At 38.9% G+C, this 23352-nt stretch overlaps 2 protein-coding genes across 3 annotated transcripts; one reads left to right on the top strand and one right to left on the bottom strand.

Moving 5' to 3' along the window:
• The first annotated feature begins 2077 nt into the window (after positions 1-2077).
• On the top strand, positions 2078-5547 carry tex261 (testis expressed 261). Its single transcript, XM_008427951.3, has 6 exons — positions 2078-2274; positions 3879-3958; positions 4034-4187; positions 4361-4428; positions 4512-4614; positions 5256-5547. The coding sequence occupies exons 1-6, from the start codon at positions 2205-2207 to the stop codon at positions 5369-5371; spliced, it is 591 nt and encodes a 196-aa protein (XP_008426173.1). The 5' UTR covers positions 2078-2204; the 3' UTR covers positions 5372-5547.
• Positions 5548-19597: 14050 nt separating this feature from the next.
• On the bottom strand, positions 19598-22647 carry ankrd53 (ankyrin repeat domain 53). Of its 2 annotated transcripts, none has more exons than XM_008427950.3 (6): positions 22552-22647; positions 22227-22305; positions 21231-21433; positions 20902-21066; positions 20694-20814; positions 19598-20301 (listed from the first exon to the last, which is right to left on the bottom strand). In XM_008427950.3, exons 1-6 carry the CDS (start codon positions 22602-22604, stop codon positions 19759-19761), a joined length of 1164 nt encoding a protein of 387 aa, XP_008426172.2. In that variant the 5' UTR covers positions 22605-22647; the 3' UTR covers positions 19598-19758. The 2 variants fall into 2 exon arrangements, with proteins under 2 accessions (XP_008426172.2, XP_081455537.1); XM_081599411.1 differs by having other exon boundaries at positions 21231-21430.
• Positions 22648-23352: the final 705 nt, after the last annotated feature.

Here is a 23352-nt window from a genome sequence, read left to right as displayed (position 1 = left end):
CCCCAACAGAAAATAGATAAAAGATGACCAGAGCCATTAAAACCCTTCTATGAATACCCTCGCCCACTTCCCTCTCTGGGTGTCTCTTTCTTTCCCGAAGCGTGATCCGGCAGCAGAATACAGGCTGCCTCTTATTTTGGCACATTAAGGCTGTCACACCCCGAGCCCGGAGGCGTCGTTGAGATAAGAGCCATGGCTTCCCCTCCTGAAAGTTTTTAAATAAATGCAGCAGACCCCCACACCCCCCTACTTTTTCCCCCACACACCCCACTCCCTTCAGTTTTCTCACCTCTCCTCAGATGCTGCATATATATGTGGCACGGATGAATGAATGCGCACCTTTGCCCCATCGCTGCCCGTCTATACGCCTCAACTGAAAGCATTTGAAGAAAAGAGGACATTCCTCTCACCTTTCACTCTGACACCGTTTTAGTGTCTTCACACTGTTTCGCATTATATATTTACCTTATTTAACACTTGCCTTTTTACGCCCAGGTATACATTTTTTATTGTTTTGAACCTCGGTCTTAAAAGTGGCGCCTTTTAAGATGTAGAAATGCGTGGCACCTGCTTTTTTTTGTCATTGAATCTATACGTGCGTGTGTGTGTGTGCGCGTGTGTGTGCATGTGTGTGTGTGCGTGTGGGTGTCCCCTTGACGTGGGAGTGAGTGTAGGTTAATAACGCAAATAAAGAGGGAAGAATAAATAAATTCATGCTTCTTTTTCTTTTAACATGTTCTATGGAGACGACATTTCTAGTCATTTAAATATAATTGAAATAAGTATGACATTCATAATCTAGATGTCATAATTTATGAAATATAAATCCCATCTTGAACCATTTATAGGCCGCTGTAAAGCAGAAGTCCTGTTCCATTTTAAGGTTAAAGTCCTCGTAGGTTATTTAATTTCCCTGTTATGTACAAACCTGCAGCTCTTGATACGTTTCCATGTACGAACTTGGGAAATTTGTATAACAAAAAGACATGAAAATAGCAAATTGAGCACCAGACACGCATAAAGGCAGCTAGCGATTGAATAATGGGAAATTATTCATCAAAACACATATTGATGGTCTCCAAGGCTTTTGGCGAAAAAAAAAAAAACCGTATCCTGTGGGCTGGCGAGACAAAAGTGGATTTTTAAAAATTATTATTTAAAATGTGCTTCCTGTTACATTTAAGCTAAAACTAACTCAGAATTTCAAGAACAAAAAAACTGTCAAACCGACCATCAAACATGATGAAAATAACTTACGTTTAATGAAAACATGAGTTCTATAGTTTATCAGAAAATCCTTATGGAGAATGTCTGAATCACGACAATGACGCCAACATTTCCAAATCTGAATTCCTCAAAAAACAAAATGAAGCCTTTAGAGTGGCCTAGTTAAAGTCTGTACTTGAATTTGACTGAGGTACCATGATGTGGCCTTTACAGTCAAGCACATGGTTGAAAACATGCCAGTGTGAGTAAATCAAAAATAGTTCTGCTAAAACTGCTAAGAAGAGCCAAACAAAATTCCTCCACGTTGATGTAAAACAAACATTGATTGCAAATGTTTGATGGCTACTGTTGCCAACAAGAATGATGCACCCAGTTATTACAGTTAGAGGGCAAATAATTAGCTTAGTTAGCTAACTGGTGGCTTTTAATAGCTTCTTTCCTATATAAATGAAATTATAACTTATTTATTTGTGTTTACTTGCTCATGCTGCCTTTGTGATATCAAAATTAGTTTAATGATTTAAAACTCTTAAGTGTATCAAAAATGGAAGAAATTTGTAAAGAGGCACTGTACCTGATCTGTGAGACTACTCAGAGTCTAGTGATGCCAGAACCATTCTTGTTGTTACTGTTGGGAAGAAACCTTAATTTAATTGTCTCATCTTGCTAAGTTTCCCATAACCCGTTCATTTATTATTTTTAACTACGTCTTTTGAAAGTTATAGTTTTAATCGTGTGCAATATTTAAAACAACTTGCGATTCAAATTTGGACAAAATTGCATTCCTGCTCCTACCACGGGTGGCGCTGTAGCGACAGCGTCGCAACCTTCTTGTCAAAAAAAAACTCCCTTCTTTCCTGCACTTGTCTGCTCGTGCTGAAAACACAGCGGAAAGAGCTCTGAACAGCGCTAGCAGACAGCTAGCTTATTTTAGTCTTTATTCTCTTTATTGTGTGTGTTGTCGCATATGCAGAGAGATGTGGTTTATTTATTTACTGAGCTGGCTGTCGTTGATCGTCCAAGTGTCCTTCGTCACTCTAGCGATAGGTGAGTTGAAGCTGAGAATGCCCGCAGCTGATAACGTAGCGGCTCAAATTAGCTTGGTAATGCTAACGCTGTGAACAGGTGAATCAGCTCAGGTGAACGTCAACGGAGCTTCGAAAAACAAAGTTAATGTCGCAGTTTTCACATGACTGGGGTGATTTCCATACTGGAGATGCAATTTAGATGTAAATTTGTTAAAAAAAAATTAGCTAGCTAGCTGCCGTCTAACTCCAAGCTCCTTTAGTTTCTTGTGGGTTTACTGTAAAACTAATCTTATAATCTAGAACAAACGCTGACATTACTCGATTAAGCAAAGATCAGAGTTACAGCAGCAAACTGAAACTTGAAGACAACAATGCTATCAGTTTCGCAGAGTTAGTGGGGAATTGTCTATATGTGGAAACAAAGTGCAAAAGTTTACTGAATGCTCAGTAATTAATAAATTATTGCCCAAAACAAACAAACAAAGAAGCACGTTAGACTTCAGACTCTGTTTATCTGGCTGGTGTCAGGCAGGCCTCTTTATTTTCTAATGTGAAACAAAAACAAAACTAATAACACACAACATAAGAGAATTAAAAACTTTAATACTGTTTTTTATTTAGGGCTGAAGAAACAATCCAGAGATGACTCATTCATTTGTTTTTAGGAAAATAACTAGCTTCAGAAGGAGATATTTGCACACGTGTACGTTTTGTCGATGCTGCAGTCTTTTTTTGTTTTCTTTGGGGTCTCATTAAATCAGTTATTGTCCACTAATAAAATTAAAATATGTAGAAAACTGTTTCCTAAAGAGAAGCTGGTTTGAAGCGACAAAAACAAAAAGTGCAATTAAATCAAATTGTTTTAGTGAAACTACAAGCTAAACCAGAGTGTGATAGCCAGATCGCTCCTACATTTTGTTATTGGTTGTGCATCAGAGGGAATTTGAGGATTTTAACTCAAACTAAATTAGGTGAAAGTCTTAAGAAAATCTACTAAGCAATACATGCATGTGTCACATTCAATAAATGAAGAGAAACAAGTTTAGCTATTTAGAGTTCACCAAGTTTTATTTATCACTGGAATAGCAAATAATAGTTTGAAATAATGTACGTATTTTAATATCACAAAACAATTTTTCTCTTCTTTGTTTTTCCTTTGCTGATGGGGGAAAATTGCCTATTTTAAAACTAAACAGATAGTGGTTTAGAGATAAAATATCACCTACTTCTCTGACCTACATTTCCCCAACTACTAAGGATTATTTTAAATTGTGCTAAAAAATATTACCAAACACTAAACGGTACCAACAAATATTGAACAATTTGTAAAAAAAAATAATATTGAATGTGTGCTATATCGCCTAATCTAACTGGGGGAGAGGTTAGCATGGTTAATAATGATCAAGTTTTAGTTTTAGAGAAATATTTGTTTGTAAGGCTCTGATTGTATCTACGCTGGTAATGCTGTGTAATACATCTGTAAGCGTTTCGACTGACTCCAGTCATGAAGCAGCTATACCTTTTATACCCCCTGCTGCCTGTTTTAGCTCCTAGCTAAGCAACTTGCATCAGATGTTTTGCAGCCTACGTAGTCCCAGTTATTTACCTTTCGTCTTCCACCAGCGGCTGGCCTATACTACTTGGCAGAACTGATAGAGGAGTACACAGTAGCCACAAGTCGAATAATAAAATACATGATCCTGGTGAGTACGCTGGTGCAGAATGATGCACTTTTTAATCTGTGCACGGAGTCTCACTGCGTGTGAATGTATGTCCAGTTCTCGACAGGTGTGCTGGTGTGTCTCTACGTCTTTGAAGGTTTCCCTCTGCTCATGGTCGGCGTCGGCCTCTTTACGAACCTGGTGTATTTTGGCCTCCTGCGAACCTTTCCCTACATTCTGCTCAGCTCTCCCAACTTCATCCTCTCCTGTGGTGAGCGCGACTTGGATCAGATTTCATTATATCCTGTTGCAGGATTCACCAATACCGAAGAATACGTTAATATAATAAAGCAACACTCTTAACCGTTGAGGCTTGATTAGTTGCTTCTGGTCACGTGTTACTGTTTTCAGTATGATTTACGTTCTTTTGTTTTTACACTGCAGTGTTAGTGGTGGTGAACCATTACTTGGCCTTCCAGTACTTTGCACAAGAGTATTACCCGTTTTCAGAGGTATAGCATGTCATTACAGCTCTGGAAGCATGAAAATGTGTTTCTTGTCCAGTTTTTTACCGACTGTTTCTGACTGGTATCAGGTGCTGTCCTACTTCACCATCTGCCTGTGGATCATCCCGTTTGCCTTCTTCGTGTCGCTGTCAGCGGGAGAAAATGTGCTTCCGTCCACCGTGCAGCAAGGAGGTGAGAATTTGGTTATGGCTGATAATAGTTTAGCACAATTTCTTTTTTTTTTTTTTTTGACGTCTACTCACAAACATCCCAAAGTTTTTGGAACTGATTAGAGGAATATGTTTTTAAGGCTTTGATGGAGATCAGGTCAGACATGGGTAAAAATCTCTGTCTGGGCGTCAAAATGTGGATATATGTCATTTAAAGCTGGTTATGACAGGAAATGTTTTAAATAGAGGGTGATCCTTAAAAAGTTTTAGATTCATGTATCTAAAATGAAGGCCTTCAATTGTCTTAAATTTATTACAAAAATGCATTGGTCTTAAATCTGATTATCATGTCTTAAGTTTTGTTGTGGCAGTATTGTTTAATGTCGCACATGCAATTTTTTTTGTTCTCGCAGGACTTTTTTGCCAGGCACAAATTTATGCACAGACATCCTCATTGTATTCTGTGACTCAGTTGATGCTAGGCTTACTAGCTAGGGTTTTTTTTTTACCAGTGGGAGGATGAGGCTCATTTCACCACAGTTGTTTTCTTGTCTGTACCAGATTTCTTTCTTTTGACCTATCCGCTTATCAAACTGTTTACTTCAGCTCATTTGAAGCCCCTTCCTTTGACGTTTCATTTTCTTCTTTGTTGCTCTTTTTCAGACGATGTTGTGTCAAATTATTTCACCAAGGGCAAGCGGGGCAAGAGGTCTGGGATCCTCCTCATATTCTCCTTCCTCAAGGAGGCAGTACTGCCCAGCCGACAGAAAATGTACTGACGGGCTTGGATTCGGGGGAACGGGGATGTGTAGGTGTGTGGAGAAGTTGGACAACAAGCGGTAGAGCAAGAAGGACGTCGGAAGTCCTTTGTGGATTGGACTGAAGCAAAGCAGTGGCCAAAACATGGAGGAAAGCGCACAAAAATAATGGACCAATAAACAGACTGGATGATTAATTGAGTTTATAAAGGCCATGTTCATCTTTGGGTTTGTTCCGGCTGCCAAGAGCACCTCTGTGAGACCTTTTTTTAGGGATCATGACTGTAGCACAGTGATTTTTGTATCATCAACATATTTTTTAAGCTTTAGTATCAAAGCAATTCTGAGAGAGGGGTTTAAAATACTAAATGACAAACTTGTTTCAGATGGATAAGTCATAATTGGATTTCCTTTTAAAGATTTATTCTTGTCGTTTTTGTGTTCGTTTGATTAAGTCTTCAAGGTAGCACCAAAGTCATGCAGAGGGGTGAAATGTTTTCCACTAAATGAGTAAAATAGATTAGAGAGAGAGCAATGGTATGAAAAGCGATAATCTTAGAAAGCACAGCAAAAAAAACATGTGAAACGACTCTGCTGCTGAAACTAAGAAGAAATCCAGAAATCACTTTTAAGGGTTTCTTGGAAATCTGCGAGGGAGTTCTCAAATAAATATTATGACTTTTATTCCAGTGATCAGGTGTAACCTCATACAAATATACTTTGTAACTTTACTTTCTATAAAATCGGTCACATAAATGCATATTCCAGGTCTTAATTTAATCTTCAATTTCAACGCATCACTTTGCTCTGGATCAGTTAAACTGGGTGTTTGTTAATTTATCATTTCACAGTTTTGGTTTTGTACCGCAGAAGGAGGGGTGTAAATGAATTGTTTTCTGGACGACACAAATGTTTCGTTCATTTGTGCCCGTAACGGGAACGGTTCGTATCGACAGCGCTTCAGGATGTTAATCCCTCGTTTCCAAAGCGCGGGTCGGATCCGTTGAATCCGTTGTACTGTAAAAATAGTTCGGCGGGTTCAGGAGTCTTTCCGCCACGTGTTTCGTGATGCCAGGAGCTTCACCTTAATCGTACCGCCGTCCGATGAAACCTACAACCTGCAAGGCGCACCAGGAGTAGTGTGCTCTGAAAACAGACACGTACCGAACCGCTCGTTGCAAACGAGGTACCCATTCCTACCTAACCGTTTGTCCCTACAATAATCATTTCCTAAGACTCGTGTATCCATTCAGAGCTGCTTTGGGAATGTTTCATACCAACAGTGTGTCAGGTTGTAGCTCCAGTACTGTTATTGTAAATGTTGGAGGACATTTCTTCACATTTTGGGATGTTTTAGACAGATTGTGTGGCAATTAGCACCTGTTTTTTTAGAGACATTTGGTTGGTAGCGGAAACTCATTCCTGCCCAACTACCAATTCAATTCACACCAACTTTGGACGTTTTATACCTACCATAAGTCATCTTGATGGTGCAAGGTTTTTTTAGTCTGTACCAGATTTGACAGCCAAGGTCATAAAGCAATTTTGTAAAATCTGTTTAAGAAAATGCAGTGATGAGATTCTAATCAGCCTGATATGCAGGCAGAAGGTTATTTAGTTATTTTGACTTAATCGTTTATCGTAAAATCTGATGTCAGAAGAATCAACCGACTCAAACACAACCTCAATCAATGACAAGTAAATAAAACCTCTTTAATTATCTTTCCATATAGTCTTTAACGTTTTTACGTAGTCCATGAATATAAAATTGTTTCTAAGGACACAAACTTGAGGATGGTTCGAACAAAATCAGCTTGATTATAAACCAGCCCTTTGTTTCCTACACAGTCTGGACCCTTGGCTATCGATGAACGATTGCTTTGTGGAGAACTCTTAAGTTTCAAACGACTGGATCTGATTTTTCCCAATCGCTAACATTTGGTTGTGACATATGTAAACTGCAAGTTCAATGAACTGCATTCAGTGACCCAGTCATCTACATCTGGTCACATTGCTTGCAGTCAAACCCGATCCTGACTCAGCAGCACTGACGACTAGCTATTTGTCTTAATGTTGGAGTTTATAGTAATAAAGCTGTTTGGTTTTTGTTGTTGTTGTTCTAAATGTGTCAAAGACTAAATTTGAGATGAAAGCTTCTTTCATCTCAAATCAAACCTGTGAAATTATAATTTTATTTTATTTTTTGCAGGATTACTGATAACGAAGGGCAGAAACTGCACAAACTGATTTTATTAAAGAAACGCTAAAGCAGCTGAAACAGTTTTTACAAAATTCATCAGAGGTCGGTATGTATGGAGAGCCATTTCAGCCAAAATTAAATAAATAAATAAATGGGTAAAATAAATAAAAAATTAGTAAAATAAATCAAAAATGAAGAAAATGAATGAAATAAATAATTTGTTAAAAAAATTATTTGGCTTTTTCATTAACCTAATTTTTCATTTATTTATTTTTCATATTATCAATTTCTTAATTTCCCTTTTTTCATTTATTTATTTTTCATTTACCCACTTTTCATTAATCTATTTTTCATTTATCCATTTTTTAATTTAGCTTTTTCATTAACCCAATTTTTCATTTCTTTATTTTTCATATTATCAATTTCCCAATTTCTCTTTTTCATTTATCTATTTTTTATTTATCCCTTTATCCATTTACCCATTTTTCATTAATTTATTTTTCAATTAACCACTTTTCAATTTCCCTTTTTTATTAACCCAATTTTTTCATTTATTTATTTTTCAGATTATCAATTTCTCTTTTTCATTTATCTATTTTTCATTAATCTATTTTTCATTTGTCCCTTTATTTACCCATTTTTCATTAATCTATTTTTTAATTTAACCATTTTTGATATCCTTTTTCCATTAACCCAATTTTCTATTTCCCTGAAATAGTTTCATTAATCAATTGAAGTTTCATTAATCAATTTCTCATATATCCCTTTTTTATTTACCCAATTTTCTTTTATCTATTTTTCATTCAACATTTGTTTGAAAAATCTTTACTTTTCCCATTTTCCAATTCCCCTTATTAATTTAGTATTTCCATTTACTTTGAGTAAAAACATGTTGAAGTGCTACTGTTATTCCTGGAGTATAAATTGTGGGTCATCTGCCCACCTCTAAGGAACAGTAACCAAATGTTGAGGCACATGTTGACCAAAAACAGGCAAACTAAGGTGGGCAAGTTATACATACACAAAGAACTACTTAAATTAATAGTCATATTTACTTTATATGCATGTGGGCCACACTTGGCACACTTCAGGGTTGTAACCAAGAGAGGCAAAGATTGTAGCAGGAGTTCAGCTTTTATCCATTCTCCATTCTGTACCCTCACTAAAGGTCACTGTATTCAGGTTGTCTGTTTACAAAGGTAAAACAAGGCGATCGACTCTAAACCTATCCTACCTTTTTACTGTCTTTAATCAACCTGTTGGGCCATTAATTTGAAGACGTTTTGTTGATTTTATCCTTAATAAGATGTATTGGATCAGAGGACGTGCTGGTCTCAACATCCTGGAGACGTTCAGTTTGTCACCTACTGCCGAGATCAACTCAAAACCTCCCGCGATCGTAATTGAGCCCTATTGATTAAATATGACTGTAGTTGGAAAACAAACATCAGCGGTAGCTTACCGTGTAACGTCTGGGCAACCGGAGGATCAGCGGTGCATGTCTGAAAGATGGCCTCCGATGCAGATCTCCAAGGCTTGCCACTCTCATTCTTTCAGCTCGATGCTCCGTAGAGCTGCCTCTGGATATTGCAGTTCACTTACGATGTACAGTAAAGTATGCTCCTTATACTTCAGTGTTTCTCAAACTTTATAGGCCCAGCGACCCCCTAGCCCTTATCCAGGTCCCTCAGCGCCCCCCACCAAAGAATTTGCAGGCTACTTTGCACTGACCATTATTTTATCATTAATATAACTATCACTATTGTAGATGTTTTGATTTTTATGCTTGTTTCTGTATTTATATATATTAATGTTTCTGTATCATCAAAAATAATTTCCCAGAGAACAAAAAAGCCATGGGAATAGATATTATTTTCACAGGCGTCTACGAAAACAACTTAAAATTGGCAGGCCTAACAGCAGCCAATCAGAGTGGAAACAATATTCTTATTCTGCCATTTTCTAGTTGTTAAATATTCCACCAAATGACCAGATAAAAGATGTTCAACATGCCAGTTTAAACTTTGAACTATTTGCAAAGGACTGATCTCTGCAACATTAAAACATGGACAGAACTGTAACTACATTAATCATAACTCTTCTTCTCTTCAATGTTTCTGTGCTGCCTTCAGGGGAATGGGACATCAGAGAATCAACCATAAAATGTCACCCTCATGGCATTTATTGTGCAAACCATAGCTTTCAGAGGAAAAACAAAAGTTTCAGGTCCTTTTAATGCCATACAAATATGAGACAGAAACATGAATTATATCTTTATATAGACCTGCCTATTGATTTATAGATTAATAGTTTTACTGGACAGAAATTACAAAGAACAAATCTGGTTCTTAATCAAATCCTAATGAGTCAAATTGAAAGTGTCATGGAGACATCAGCCTCATGACGTTAACACTGACATGAAAAATAATATTGAAGAAATAAATATATCAAATCTAATTAAAAACATAAAAATAAGTGATACAGACTATAAAGTTAAATAACGTAAGATATATTATTCTCGGTACTAGATGTGGTCTCAACAAACCCATGGCACTTCATTATTATTTTACCTTTCATGTGGAAATAGTGTCTGTTTATTCTTGCCATACAGTCCTCTGTATTAAGTATTGCTAGAAAGGTCTTGCCATACCAGTTTATTCCTTGTATTTTTTAAGTATTTTTAAATTGAATTGATACATGGGTCAGCATATTTAAATATTAGTGGGGACTACTGATGTTAGGGCTATTGGTCGGCAGTCATTCAGGCCTGTCACTGTAGAGATTTTAGGGACAGGGACAATAGTGGTGGTCTTTAAGCGGGAGAGGACAGGTGACAGTAACAGTGAGGTGTTGAAGATGTCTCAGACAGTTGATGTACACATTCCCTCAGAACCTCAGCCTTGGTGATATATTACCAGTTGTACTGTCTCCAATGGCCATCAGCTAAGCACAGCTGCATTCAGCCTTAAAGTTTGTTTTCATTCAAAATTCAGCAGTTTTCTAGTTCTGCTGAGGTAGTGACATCAATTTGTGACATCACGCGAATTGATGTCACAAAGAGAATTGATGTCACTCTTATGGAGCAAGCTGCACCGTCATAACCATTGCAAAAGTCAAGAGAAGGAGAAGGATTGTCAACAATTTCTAGCTAACGGACCAACAATGAGTGAGAGCAGTAAGCCATCGTCTTACTTAGCTAGAGAGACAAAGAAACTCGAAGGCATCTTGAAAGAATTCAGCAAGTTGTCTATTGAGGGAAAGACTTTGACTAAATTTAATGAAGAGCTCAAGATTAAAAAGGAAAAGGCTGCATATGAAAACGACAACCTGCTTAAGGAGAAAGAAGAAGAATTTAAAAAACTACTCAAAGTAAACAAAATTTTAAATGAGGACAATACCACCCTGGAGCAGAGAAACACTGCCCTGGAGAAAGAAATCACTGCTCTGGAGCAGAGAAACACCGCTCTGGAGCAGAGAAATACCGCTCTGGAGCAGACAAACACCGCCCAGGAGCAAACGGACAACACTTTGGAGGAGATAAATGCCACCCAGGAGCAGATAAACCACACCCTGGAGCAGAAAAACAACACCCAGGAACAGAAAAACACCACCCTGGAGCAGAAAAAGACCACTCTGGGGCATAAAAACAGCAACATGATGCTTAGAAACATCAACCTGGAGCAGAGTATCACCAAAGTGCAGGAGAAATACAAGACCCTGGAGAAGGAAAAGATCACCCTGGAGCAGAGAAACACTGCCCTGGAGCAGACAAACATCGCCCAGGAGCAGATAGGCAATGCTATGGGGGAGGTAAACGCCAACCTGGTCCAGACAAACGACGCTCTAGAGCAGAGACTCTCCAAAGTGGAGCAGAAATACATGACCATGGAGCAGAGAAACGCCACCCTGGAGCCGAGAAATGTCAACCTGGTGCAGAGAAACGCCGTACTGGGGCAGAGAAACGCCGTCCTGGAGAAGAGATGCACTGCCCTGAAGCAGAGAAATGCCGTTCTGGAGCAGAGAAATGCCCCCCTGGAGCAGAGAAACACCATCCTGGAGCCGATAAACGCTGCCCTGGAGAAGGAAAAGACCGAACTGGAGCAGAATTACACCGAACTGGAGGAGGATTACAAAGATCGGCTGGAGAAAACCAATGAGCTGCTAGAGAAACACAGCATCCTCAGACAGAAAAACAACATCTTGGAGGCGGAAAACTATGCCCTGAAGTTCAATCGCATCGTCCTCCAGCAGGAAAGCCTCGCCTTGCAGCAGCAGAACACTGCCTTGGAGCAGCAAAACACTGCATTGGAGCATATAATGACTGAACTGCAGCTTGAAATGGAACAACTGAACAATAGGCTGAGGGACATAGAGGAGCAGCAGAACCAGCTTCCATCTGAAGAAGAAACCCACGAAGACATCCAGTCGGTTACAGACCAGCCACGGGAGCAGCCATCTGTATTCAGACGAGTGGTCAGGGGCTTCACTAATACACTTGTGAAAATGTATAAAACAGGCACACTGAGGTATTGGGTTCAACTTTAGTATAAAGAAGTGTCATGAGAGCCCAAGCCTCATGCTTGATTGTCGGTGGCAGAAAAGTTTGAGGCAGCAGGACTGCGGTGTCAGCGGAGCTTGACACTTGGGGGCTGATGGTGGAAGAGCTAATCACTTGAAAGATGTTGGAGGGAGAGCTTGAGGCCCGCAGGACTGCGGTGCTATGGGAACTTCACTCCAACGAACTCAGGTCATTGTGATGATTGAATGAATTATGTTTATGTCCACTAGGTGGCAAGCATGCGTTTATGTGAATGCATAAATGTAAAGCATAGAACACAGAAGAAGACAGTTACATTTTTAATATTGAAAAAGCATATGACATGCTTTGGAAGGAGGGCTTATTAATTAAGATGGATAAAATGGGAATAAAAGGGAAAATGTTTAATTGGATTAAGGATTTTTTTAAAGAATAGAACGATAGAAGTAAGAGTTGGGGTAAATTGTTCAAATATTTATGCTATACAAAATGGAACTTCAGAAGGTAGTGTATGTAGTCTGTAGCTTTTTAATATAATTATTAATGATATTAGTAAAGCATTATATGCAGATGATGGGGCATTATGGGTGAGAGGAGGCAATATTAGTATTTTAAAAAATAGAATGCAATCAGCAATTAATAAGGTTGAAACAGGGTCACATGAATGGGTGTTTCATTTGTCTGTTGAGAAGACACAAGTAATATGTTTTTCAAAGAAAAGGGTTAATCCTACAGTAGATCTTAGGTTATATGGGCAAAATTTAAAGCAGGTAAATATTGTAAGGTATCTAGGTGTAAGGTTTGATGAAAAGCTTTCATTTAAAATGCATACAGAAGATTATTGATAAATGTAAAAAGTATTAATATATTGAGATGGGGCTGCACAGTGGCGCAGTTGGTATAGCTGTTGCCTTGCAGCAAGAAGGTTCTGGGTTCGATTCCCGGCCCCGGTCTTTCTGCATGGAGTTTGCATGTTCTCCCTGTGCATGCGTGGTTTTTCTCCGGGTACTCCGGTTTCCTCCCACAGTCCAAAAACATGACTGTCAGGTTAATTGGCCTCTCCAAATTGTCCCTAGTTGTGTGTGTGTGTGTGGTTGTGTGTCCTGTGTGTCTCTGTGTTGCCCTGCGACAGACTGGCGACCTGTCCAGGGTGACCCCGCCTCTCTCCCGAAACGTCAGGTGGAGATCGGCACCAGCAATCCTCCTGACCCCACTAAGGGACAAGGGTGTAAAGAAAATGGATGGATGGATATATTTGTCAGGCAATGATTGGGGGCATCAAGTACATCTTTAAAGAGAATGAATGATGTTTTAATTCGCTCTGTGTTGGACTATGGATGTATCGTTTACAAGTCAGCTGCAAATTCATTGTTAGTCGATTTAGATAGAATACAAACTAAAGCGCTCAGAATATGTTGTGGGGCTTTTAGAACATCTCCAATTCCTGCTCTTCAGGTTATTACTGGAGAAATGCCACTGGACTTAAGGCGGATGAAAATGTCAGCAAATTATTGGTTAAATTTACATTACTCAACAGGTATTTAGAGAATGTTGGGAGTATGGTCATAACATAAGGAGTTTTGGATGGGATGAAAATATTCATGCACATCATTTGGGGATAAATTATATAGCATGCTGTAAAACTGGAAGTAAATCTAAAATTGCTCCATGGATATTTGAAATGCCAATAGTAAATTTAGAAACCAAAAAAATAGAACAGTCTTGTGGAGGTTTGTATCAAATTATTCAGCAGTATTTAGAAATAATGTATGAAAGTATGACACAAATGTATACAGATGCATCTAAAGAGGAAAATGGTAAAACAGGAGTAGCAGTATATATTCCTAAACAAAAAGTTTTTATATAAAGAAGAACAGATAATTTATCAATTTTTTCAGCAGAAATGTTGGCAATTATTTTGGCATTGCAATGGGTGGTGGAGGTAAAGCCCAGAAATGTATCTGTTCAGATTCAATGTCTTGCCTAACTAGTATTATCAGTGAAAAATCTGAAAGCCGTCAAGATCTTTTAGATCAGTGTTTCTCAACCTTTATAGGCCCAGCGCCCCCCTAGCCTTTATCCAGGTCCCTCAGCGCCCCCCACCAAAGAATTTGCAGGCTACTTTGCACTGACCATTATTTTATCATTAATATTACTATCACTATTGTAAATGTTTTGATTTTTATGCTTGTTTCTGTATTTATCATCAAAAATAATTTCCCAGAGAACAAAAAAGCCATGGGAATAGAAATTATTTTCACAGGTGTCTACAAAAAAATTTAATGAACATTCAAGTTAAAATTGGTAGGCCTAACAGCAGCCAATCAGAGTGGAAACAATTATTCTTATTTTGTGCCATCCATCCATCCATCCATTTTCTTCCGCTTATCCGGGGTCGGGTCGCGGGGGCAGCAGCTTCAGAAGGGAGGCCCAGACTTCCCTCTCCCCAGCCACTTCTTCCAGCTCCTCCGGGGGAATCCCAAGGCGTTCCCAGGCCAGCCGAGAGACGTAATCCCTCCAGCGTGTCCTGGGTCTTCCCCGAGGCCTCCTCCCGGTGGGACATGCCCGGAACACCTCACCAGGGAGGCGTCCAGGAGGCATCCTTACCAGATGCCCGAGCCACCTCAACTGGCTCCTCTCAACGTGGAGGAGCAGCGGCTCTACTCTGAGTCCCTCCCGGATGACCGAGCTTCTCACCCTATCTCTAAGGGAGAGCCCAGCCACCCTGCGGAGGAAACCCATTTCGGCCGCTTGTACCCGTGATCTCGTTCTTTCGGTCATGACCCAAAGCTCATGACCATAGATGAGGGTGGGAACGTAGATCGACCGGTAAATCGAGAGCTTCGCTTTTTGGCTCAGCTTTTTGTGCCATTTTCTAGTTATTAAATCTTGCACAAAATGACCAGATAAAAGATGTACAACATGCCAGTTTAAACTTTGATCTATTTGCAAAACGACTGAGCTCTGCAACATTAAAACATGGATAGAACCTTAACTACATTAATCATAACTCTTCTCTTCAGTGTTTGTCAGTTTCTGGTGGTGCAGTTCTGTGCTGCCTTCAGGACAATGGGACATCAGAGTATAATCCATAAAACTTCACCCACATGGCATTTATTGTGCAAGCCAGAGCGTTCAGTGGAAAAACAAAAGTTCCAGATCCTTTTAATGCCATACAAATATGAGACAGAAACATGGATTATATCGTTATATAAACTATTGATTTATAGATTAATAGTTTTACTGGACAGAAATTACAAAGAACAAATCTGGTTCTTAATAAAATTCTAATGAGTCAAATTGAAAGTGTCATGGAGTCATCAGCCTCATGACATTAACATGAAAAATAATATTGAACAAATAAACATATCAAATCTAATTAAAAACATAAATAAGTGATCAGTTCTTTACTGTTATGGTCTGTAAGATATATTTATTCTCAGTTCTAGATATGGTCTCAACAAACCCATGGCATTTCAACAATATTATTTTACCTTTTATGTGGAAATAGTATCTGTTTATTCTTGCCATACACTCCCCTGTATAATTATTGCTCGAAAGGTCTTGCCATACCAGCTTATTCCTCTGTATTTACTTAAGTTTCTTAGTTTATTCTTGCATTTTGTTCTTTATTCATTTCCATTTAGTTTCATTTGATTAGTATTATCCTCTCTTGGCTTATTGCTATGTTCACTTTAGTTTCTTTCCTGTTGCTACATTTATTTTATCGTTTATTGAAGCTTACCATCAGTAATCTCATCACCTGCTGCGCCGCCTAATCGTCATGTGTTTCACATCATGTGTTGATTTTTTCACTGTTCAGTGTCGGATTCTCTGTTTTTATGCCATAATTCACATCTAGTTCTTCGCTCCGTTTTATGTCCCGCTTCTCCTGTTTCAGAGTTTTGCGCAATGTGCGCCTCGTCTTTTTTTAAGCCCCTAAGGTGCAGAGCGGTCGGGAAGAGAATCAATGGGGAAAAGGCAGACTGACATAAACCTTTTAAAACAACGGAAACAATTTCTGCATTCTGATTATTGAAATTTAAAAGTGCTGTGTTGTTCTATCACCCCCGTTTCATACCGGACCACTTACAGCACAGTGTTAACGCTATACAATGAAGGTTTCACCCATGGAGGGATTTCTTTATTTCTTTATTTAAATGGGTTCATTTTTCAGAGGGATACACAGTGAGGGTATCGTGATTTTAGCTAACAGTAGCAGGAGAACGCCAAGAAGCTAACAAACACTGAATAGAAGAAGAGCTGCCATCGATACAAGCATGGTTATTGTTACACAATACAGTTTTACCAAGTTGCTCAAAGTCTAAACTGGCATTGTGTGCATTTAAGGTGTAAAGTTTACCTTCGACCAAACGCCCCCCAAAGGCATCCCAGGCCCCCCTTTTGTAAAAATGTCCGCCAGCGCCCCCTGCCGTCCTCTGAACGCCCCTGGGGGGCGGTACCGCCCACGTTGAGAACCGCTATTATAGTTGGATCACAGCTGGTAGCTACGAAGGTGTCCCGAACATTCAATCGTAAGCCAACTTCAGCGGCCGCTTCGTTCAAACTATAAAAACTCCCGATGGTGAAGCTCTGAGTCCATGAGAGCCGCCAACTGAAACACGTTCTGTCTGAGCGGCCACACGAGAACTAAAGTCAGGAGTAATAACACTATTTTCTAATAAAGTTAACGAGCTTCAGCTTATTGATAACCCGTTAGTAGGTCGCCATCTTTCTTGAAGCAAAGTATGGGTGTGACGCTAACCAACCAATTGGGGAAGTTGTAGCCTGATGACGTGCCTCTCCTCATTTGCATTTATTTTTTTCCTAAGTTTTGCGGGGAAATAGAATGTGATAAATAAGAAAATAAGGAAATACTAAATGAATAAGGGGAATTGGAAAATGGGAAAAGTAAAGATTTTTCAAACAAATGTTGAATGAAAAATAGATAAAAGAAAATTGGGTAAATAAAAAAAGGATTTATGAGAAATTGATGAATGAAACTGGGAAATAGAAAATCGGGTTAATGGAAAAAGGAAATCAAAAAATGGTTAAATAAAAAAATAGATTAATGACAAATGGGTAAATAGATAAAGGGATAAATGAAAAATGGACAAATGAAAAATAGATAAATGAAAAAGAGAAATAGAGAAATTGATAATCTGAAAAATAAATAAATGAAAAAATTGGGTTAATAAAAAAGCTAAATTAAAAAATGGTTAAATGAAAAATAGATTAATGAAAAGTGGGTAAATGGATAAATAAAAAATAGATAAATGAAAAAGAGAAATTGGGAAATTGATAATATGAAAAATAAAGAAATGAAAAATTGGGTTAATGAAAAAGCTAAATTAAAAAATGGTTAAATGAAAAATAGATTAATGAAAAGTGGGTAAATGAAAAATAGATAAATGAAAAAAGGGAAATTGAGAAATTGATAATATGAAAAATAAATAAATGAAAAATTGGGTTAATGAAAAAGCTAAATTATTTATTTAACAAATTATTTATTTATTTCACTCATTTTCTTCATTTTTTGATTTATTTTACTCATTTTTTATTTATTTTACCCATTTATTTATTTATTTAATTTTGGCTGAAATGGCTCTCCATAGGTATGGAGTACACAGATGTGAAATAAATAATTTAATGAAACAAATTTGTGGAATTAACTTGATGTTTAAAGGAAAAAAAAAATTCCAGTTCAATAAGGTCAGCGCGTCCAGTCGGCCACAGACAGTTGACCTTGACCTTCACCTTCACCGTTCGCAAAACGCGTTTCTGTGCGTGAGCCTGTTGAACCAAATGGGATAATGTTATTCTAGTCTCATGTGACCTAGTCACAGGGGGAGCACCGGGTTCATAGCGGTGTGGACTCTGACCCCGACCGAGGTGTGAAGTGCTTCGTCAAGTAAACACACTCCAGAACACCAAACGCCTTCAGCTGACAGACTGTGACTTGTGGTTCAAACTCGCATGCTTGTTCAGAACCCCTCACCTGGATCCTGGTTCATTTCCCCGGGGCAGATCAGTGAAAGTGCATACATCTGTGACAGGCGACCCAGTTCACTGAGGTTTTCTCACCTTTCACTCACCCTGTGCCAGCCCTGCTTTCATTGGGGTAGCATCTGGAGAGCATAACATGTTTGGCTTTGTCACTTTAGCTACGTATTGTCAAACTCTGGGATATGCAGCGGCTCTCAAAGTCTCCACGTTCCTGTTGCAATTCAAACTTTTCAAGACCGTAACAAATAGCTTGAAACTTTATTTTTTTGCCAACCTAATTGTTGGGGTTTTAAATTTCATGCTGATTGGCTAATATTTGCCTTGTATATGTATTGCATATGTATGGAACGCACCAGTTTTATACTATGAAGTTCACTGGAAATGGCTTGTGCTATAACCAGCCATTCTCCACCGCGAACAGCAAACATTAACGAGGCAGCTGTTAATGTTAATTCGATATGTGGTCAACATGGACTGAATGGCTTTATTCACTTTCTCCGCTGCCTTTGCTAAAACTACAAGATGACTTCAATTCTAAAGCACAGCACAAAATCAGCGTCATTCTCAACTTCTTCTGTTCGCTCATAGGCCCAGTAGAAAATGGAGGAATCCAGTTCAATGGGAGAAAGCCCAGGCAGAGCACTCAAGGGACATGAGAATCAAGCGGAATTAGACAGAATGCCTACCGCCAGGCTAATTTTCCCCAGTTGGTGGTGGTCTGTGCTGTAACTGTACTTCCTCCATATTTCAGACTTGATGAATGCAGGAGAGTGTTTTCATGAGTAGGATATAACTTGTACCATCTTTAAATTACTTTACAGACATCTTAGGCTTTCTGACCGGTTTCGCTCTTGTGTCTAGATAAGTTTTGGAAAGGCTTCTGGTTTTGGTTCCTGTCATTGAGCAATGAGTATGTTTATTTTGACACTTCTTTTTATGCATTAAGATTTTGATGCTCTGTAACCTCACATTGGGCTAAAGGATGGAAATGTTAAGAAAATCGATCTAGAACAGCTGGACTCTATTTCAGGTTTATCAGATTCATTAAAGCCCAATAAATATGTGTGCTCTTGTGCAACCAGGATATTGGACTGTTTTTTTTAGTCTTTAAAAATATTTCTTCTCTAACATTTTGTTGAAATGTACGAAAAATGGGAAAGTTTGGAAATTATTCTTCATGGCTGGAATTTTTTTAGGGGGAAAAAAACTTCAATTTTAACAGTGTGTGTCCACTATAAGGGTCTTTTTTAGCTGTAAGATAAAGCAGAGATTTGTTATTTTGTGGAGCTCAGGATTATTGCTCATATAACACATTTACACCTCAGCTGTGCACCTTATGACAGGGTGCTTTTGCTAGCAAAAATAAAATCAGACAAAATAAGTTTACTGCTTTAGGAATGCGCAACACTTTGTCTGGTCTTATTTGTTCATGTCAGTTGGAAACAAATCATCTCTTTGGGGGGTTTAATGGAAGGAACTTGTGCACATTATTTAAACCGACAGATACTTGATCAAAGTTGTTTTACTCGTGAAGACTGTTGACACTAAAGTGGAGAGTTTGATGTTCTGACAACATCAACATCCACGTGCGAAGCCTCAGAGCTTTTCCTCCGTGATGTTATAAAGGATTTTAAACCTAATTTTATTGCCTGGACAGGAGGAAGGCTAGTAGTGTCCCAGCTCCAGGACCTCAAGCAGGTGCATGACCACCTCTGTCCAGGGAGAGGTGCTCCTTCCCTGAGGGGATCTTTTGTGCTGGATATTCTCGATGTCGTGCGGCTCAAAGTCCCGTGGCGTGCTGAGCCGAGAAGGAAACGCTTTGGGAAACAACAGTCTCTGAATCACGTCCAGAGACAGGTTAGGGGCGAGGTGAGGCGCTGTGTCCCACTTGGTCACGTAGTGAAGCCTCTGGGTGATGCTGTCCTTAAACAAGACGACATCGTCCCTGAGGTCCGGGTCTGTGGAGGGTTTCTCTGGTTGGAGGCCAAAGACGGTCCAGGGACTGTTGAGTAATGGGGGCTGCTGTGCTTTGGAGACGTCCTGCTTCCCCTGAATGTGTTTGCACTGTCCCTTGGTAGGTTTGAGTTGCCTCTTGCTCGGCTCTGATAAGCTGCACCTATGATGGTATTTGGACGCCTTGGATCTGGGCGTGAGCGTCTTCAGCGGAGACAAGCCTCTCTTCTTTGCCCACTCTTCAACTATGCCTTGCTGAAGCAAAAATGGAGAAACAGCGTCTGAAACAGTTTGACTGTGGACTTAAAGCAACGTCCAAACATTTAACAATACTAACTACAAAATGGTTTACGCTAAATATGGGAAATTATCTTGATATATCATGTAATTATATCATTATTAACATCAATATTGTTATTAACGCAACTATTAGTAACACTCGTACCTAAAGGAGTATTGGAAGCACATCTTTAAATTTACTGCATTAATAAATAACCTGAGAGTGGAATGAAGATATTGTGAATACTTTTGCAAGGATTTGTAGAAATTTCAAGTACGGGAATCGAGAAACTGAAGCCGGTGTTTTCGTAGTTAATTCTACGTTAATGTTTTGCAGTGTATATGCTACGTGACAAGCGCTCACTCACCTTCCCATCCAGATTTTTCTGCTTGACCAGCTCTATGAGGTCTCTGTATAACATCTGAGCCAACTTTATCTCCTCCATTTCGTCCCTCTTTTCGTAATACCACAAGGAGTGCTTCAAGTATCTGAAAACACAGAAGAATCCGTTTGAATCGGTCCGACTAAAGACTGTTTGAGGTGCTTTCGGTCCGGCGGCGTCTTTAGCTGGATACCGTGCTATCTTCCTGTGGTTCCAGATGTGCGCCATGTCCAGAGGCGTCAGTCCCATTTTGTCCTTTGCCAAAATATTCGCTCCGGCCTTCACGAGCATTTCTGTGCAGTGTAAGAGGCCCCTGGTGGCAGCAATGTGCAGCGGGGTTTCCCCTGAATTTGATGCACTAGCATAAAATAAAAACAAGGAAAATCCATACTTTGTTTTTTTAAATCAATCAATTTGTTTTTCAGTCAATAGTTCTTCTTAAATCAAGTTGGATATATTAAAAAATGCGGCTGAATTAAATACCAACATAAAAAGAATATTTCTGTAAAAAGGGGCCCCTACGCATTGATGTCAGCTCCTCGCGCCATCAGGTATTTGAAAACGGTGTACTTGTTGGAAAATCGTTGTGAGGACAGAACGACGTGCAGGGGCCGGCGACCTTTAGAATCACTGAGGTTGACCGACAACGGACTGTCCTCTATTATGAGCTGGATAGTCTGAAATTCACCATGCAGGCAAGCTACATGGAGGGCTGGGACTTTCTTCTGGACAAAGTGAAAAAGCATTTTTATAATCCAGCTTTAAACGGACATAACAGACAGTGATCCCTGTTATTTCTGTTTAATGGCACTCGGTAGTCTTGGTGCCACTAAAAACTATTTTTATTTGATTGCACCGATAGTTCAGTTTTACAGGGTTCCGGCACATTCTTATGTCAAAACGTCAAAAATGTTGTCCTTATGGGTGATGGTTTTATGGCTGTAAATATAAACCCTCCAAAAAATAAAAACATAGACTGAGATGAACTAATAGACAGCTGGATGGAGGAACATCGTAATGGATGGATAAATGTGTGGATGCATTGACTCTTGGTTAAAATGGTAAAACAAATACATGAATGAATGAATGAATGAATGAATGAATGAATGAATGAATGAATGAAAACATGGATGAATGATGTTAGAAAAATCAGTCTTATGAATGGAGGTGTAATTGGATAAAAATGGTTGGATGCATAGAGAGATAATAAATAAATTCTTAAGAAAATCATCTAATGTCTTTCCATTTTTATACAAACATGTAAAATATTTAAATGAAATTTCAAATCTTTTTTTCCCACTTTACTCACATGTAGAAATAGAGGAAGGCGTTTTGCACAACACTTTTTTTTTTTTAAATATTAAATGCCAGATATTCTCTTGTTAAATAATAAAAACCCTATGCGATTTTGTGTAATAATAACCATCATCTACACACGTTTGTTTATTGAAACGAATCAAACATGGCGTCCGCACAATTATTCAGCAGGTTCTGATTTTGTTCCCAGTCTGACCTCACCTCCACCAGCAGCTCACAGATGTCAGCATCAACATCCGGCAGTACCGGCCCACCAGATGACGCTTTACAGGAACCCTTCCTGCGAGGCAAAACCACAATGACAGAGCTGTAGAACCTTAGAATTGAAGCTAGTAGAGAGGATTTTTTATTTCATTTGCCAACATAACCAAATATCACCCTCTTTTTTTTTTATGCGTAACGTGATATGGTTTAGTGCGGAACTGCTAGCGTTTAGAGATTACGCGTGTGGAAACAATTCTGACCTAAGGCTTCAGCAGAAGCTAAAAACTTCAAAAGTTTCAATGTTTTTTTTTAAGTTGTTTACCTGCTCTTACCTCGTCCGCGGCTTCCTTTCCTGCTTGTGTTAGAGCGCTCCATGGTTGCCACGGGAACGTGTTACCAAGACACGCTGCTAAACTTCTAAAAAATAAAAAAAAAACTGCGTGCGGGGGCTGTCCTTCAGGTAAAAGAAAAACTGTTACACCGCGCTGTAACTTGATCGTTTTAACAGTATTTCTCACGTCTGAACAATATAATATGGCGTTATTACGGTATTGTAACGTTTTATTTATTTTTAAATACAATTTCTTGTTTGTAAAAACATGTCGAACATATGTTTTCTGCACATACTATAGAAAATACAGTATATTAATATTGAAAATTGCTTGTCATTTTAGGTACAAATTCTACCTAAAGTGATAAAAAAAAGACAGATAAAGTGAACTGATGTCTGATTTTAATTTAAACAACATAAACAGCCTTTTTTAAATCCATTTTTTTTTTATTACCAGTAAATTGAATCCACATGTCTATTCAGGAACCACATGCAGCTTAAGGCTTTGTGTGCAGGAAGACAGAGAGATGGATACATTCTGTCTTCATCGCCTGTGTCCCACATACAGACTACATCCTGATGTGCTCATATCGATGGTGCATCAGCAGTTACCCACTTGCTCTTGGCCTTTGGTAAAACAGATCGATCCTGCCAATGCCGTGGAGACGTCAGAAGGATCCCAAAGGCTGCAGGCTGCATGTGAATCTGATGTGCTGTGGGACAGCTGTGGTCTCCCCTGGGCAAGGCGAATCGATTCTCACACCAGGCAGTAGGCCCACCTTGTTTGCAGCT

The sequence above is a fragment of the Poecilia reticulata genome, chromosome 18, assembly GCF_904066995.2.
Source record: "Poecilia reticulata chromosome 18, P_reticulata-male-v2, whole genome shotgun sequence".
In the NCBI taxonomy this organism is placed as follows: Eukaryota; Metazoa; Chordata; class Actinopteri; order Cyprinodontiformes; family Poeciliidae; genus Poecilia; species Poecilia reticulata.
Note: the sequence above shows the minus strand (reverse complement) of the source record. Positions and strands in the feature narration are given on the sequence as shown.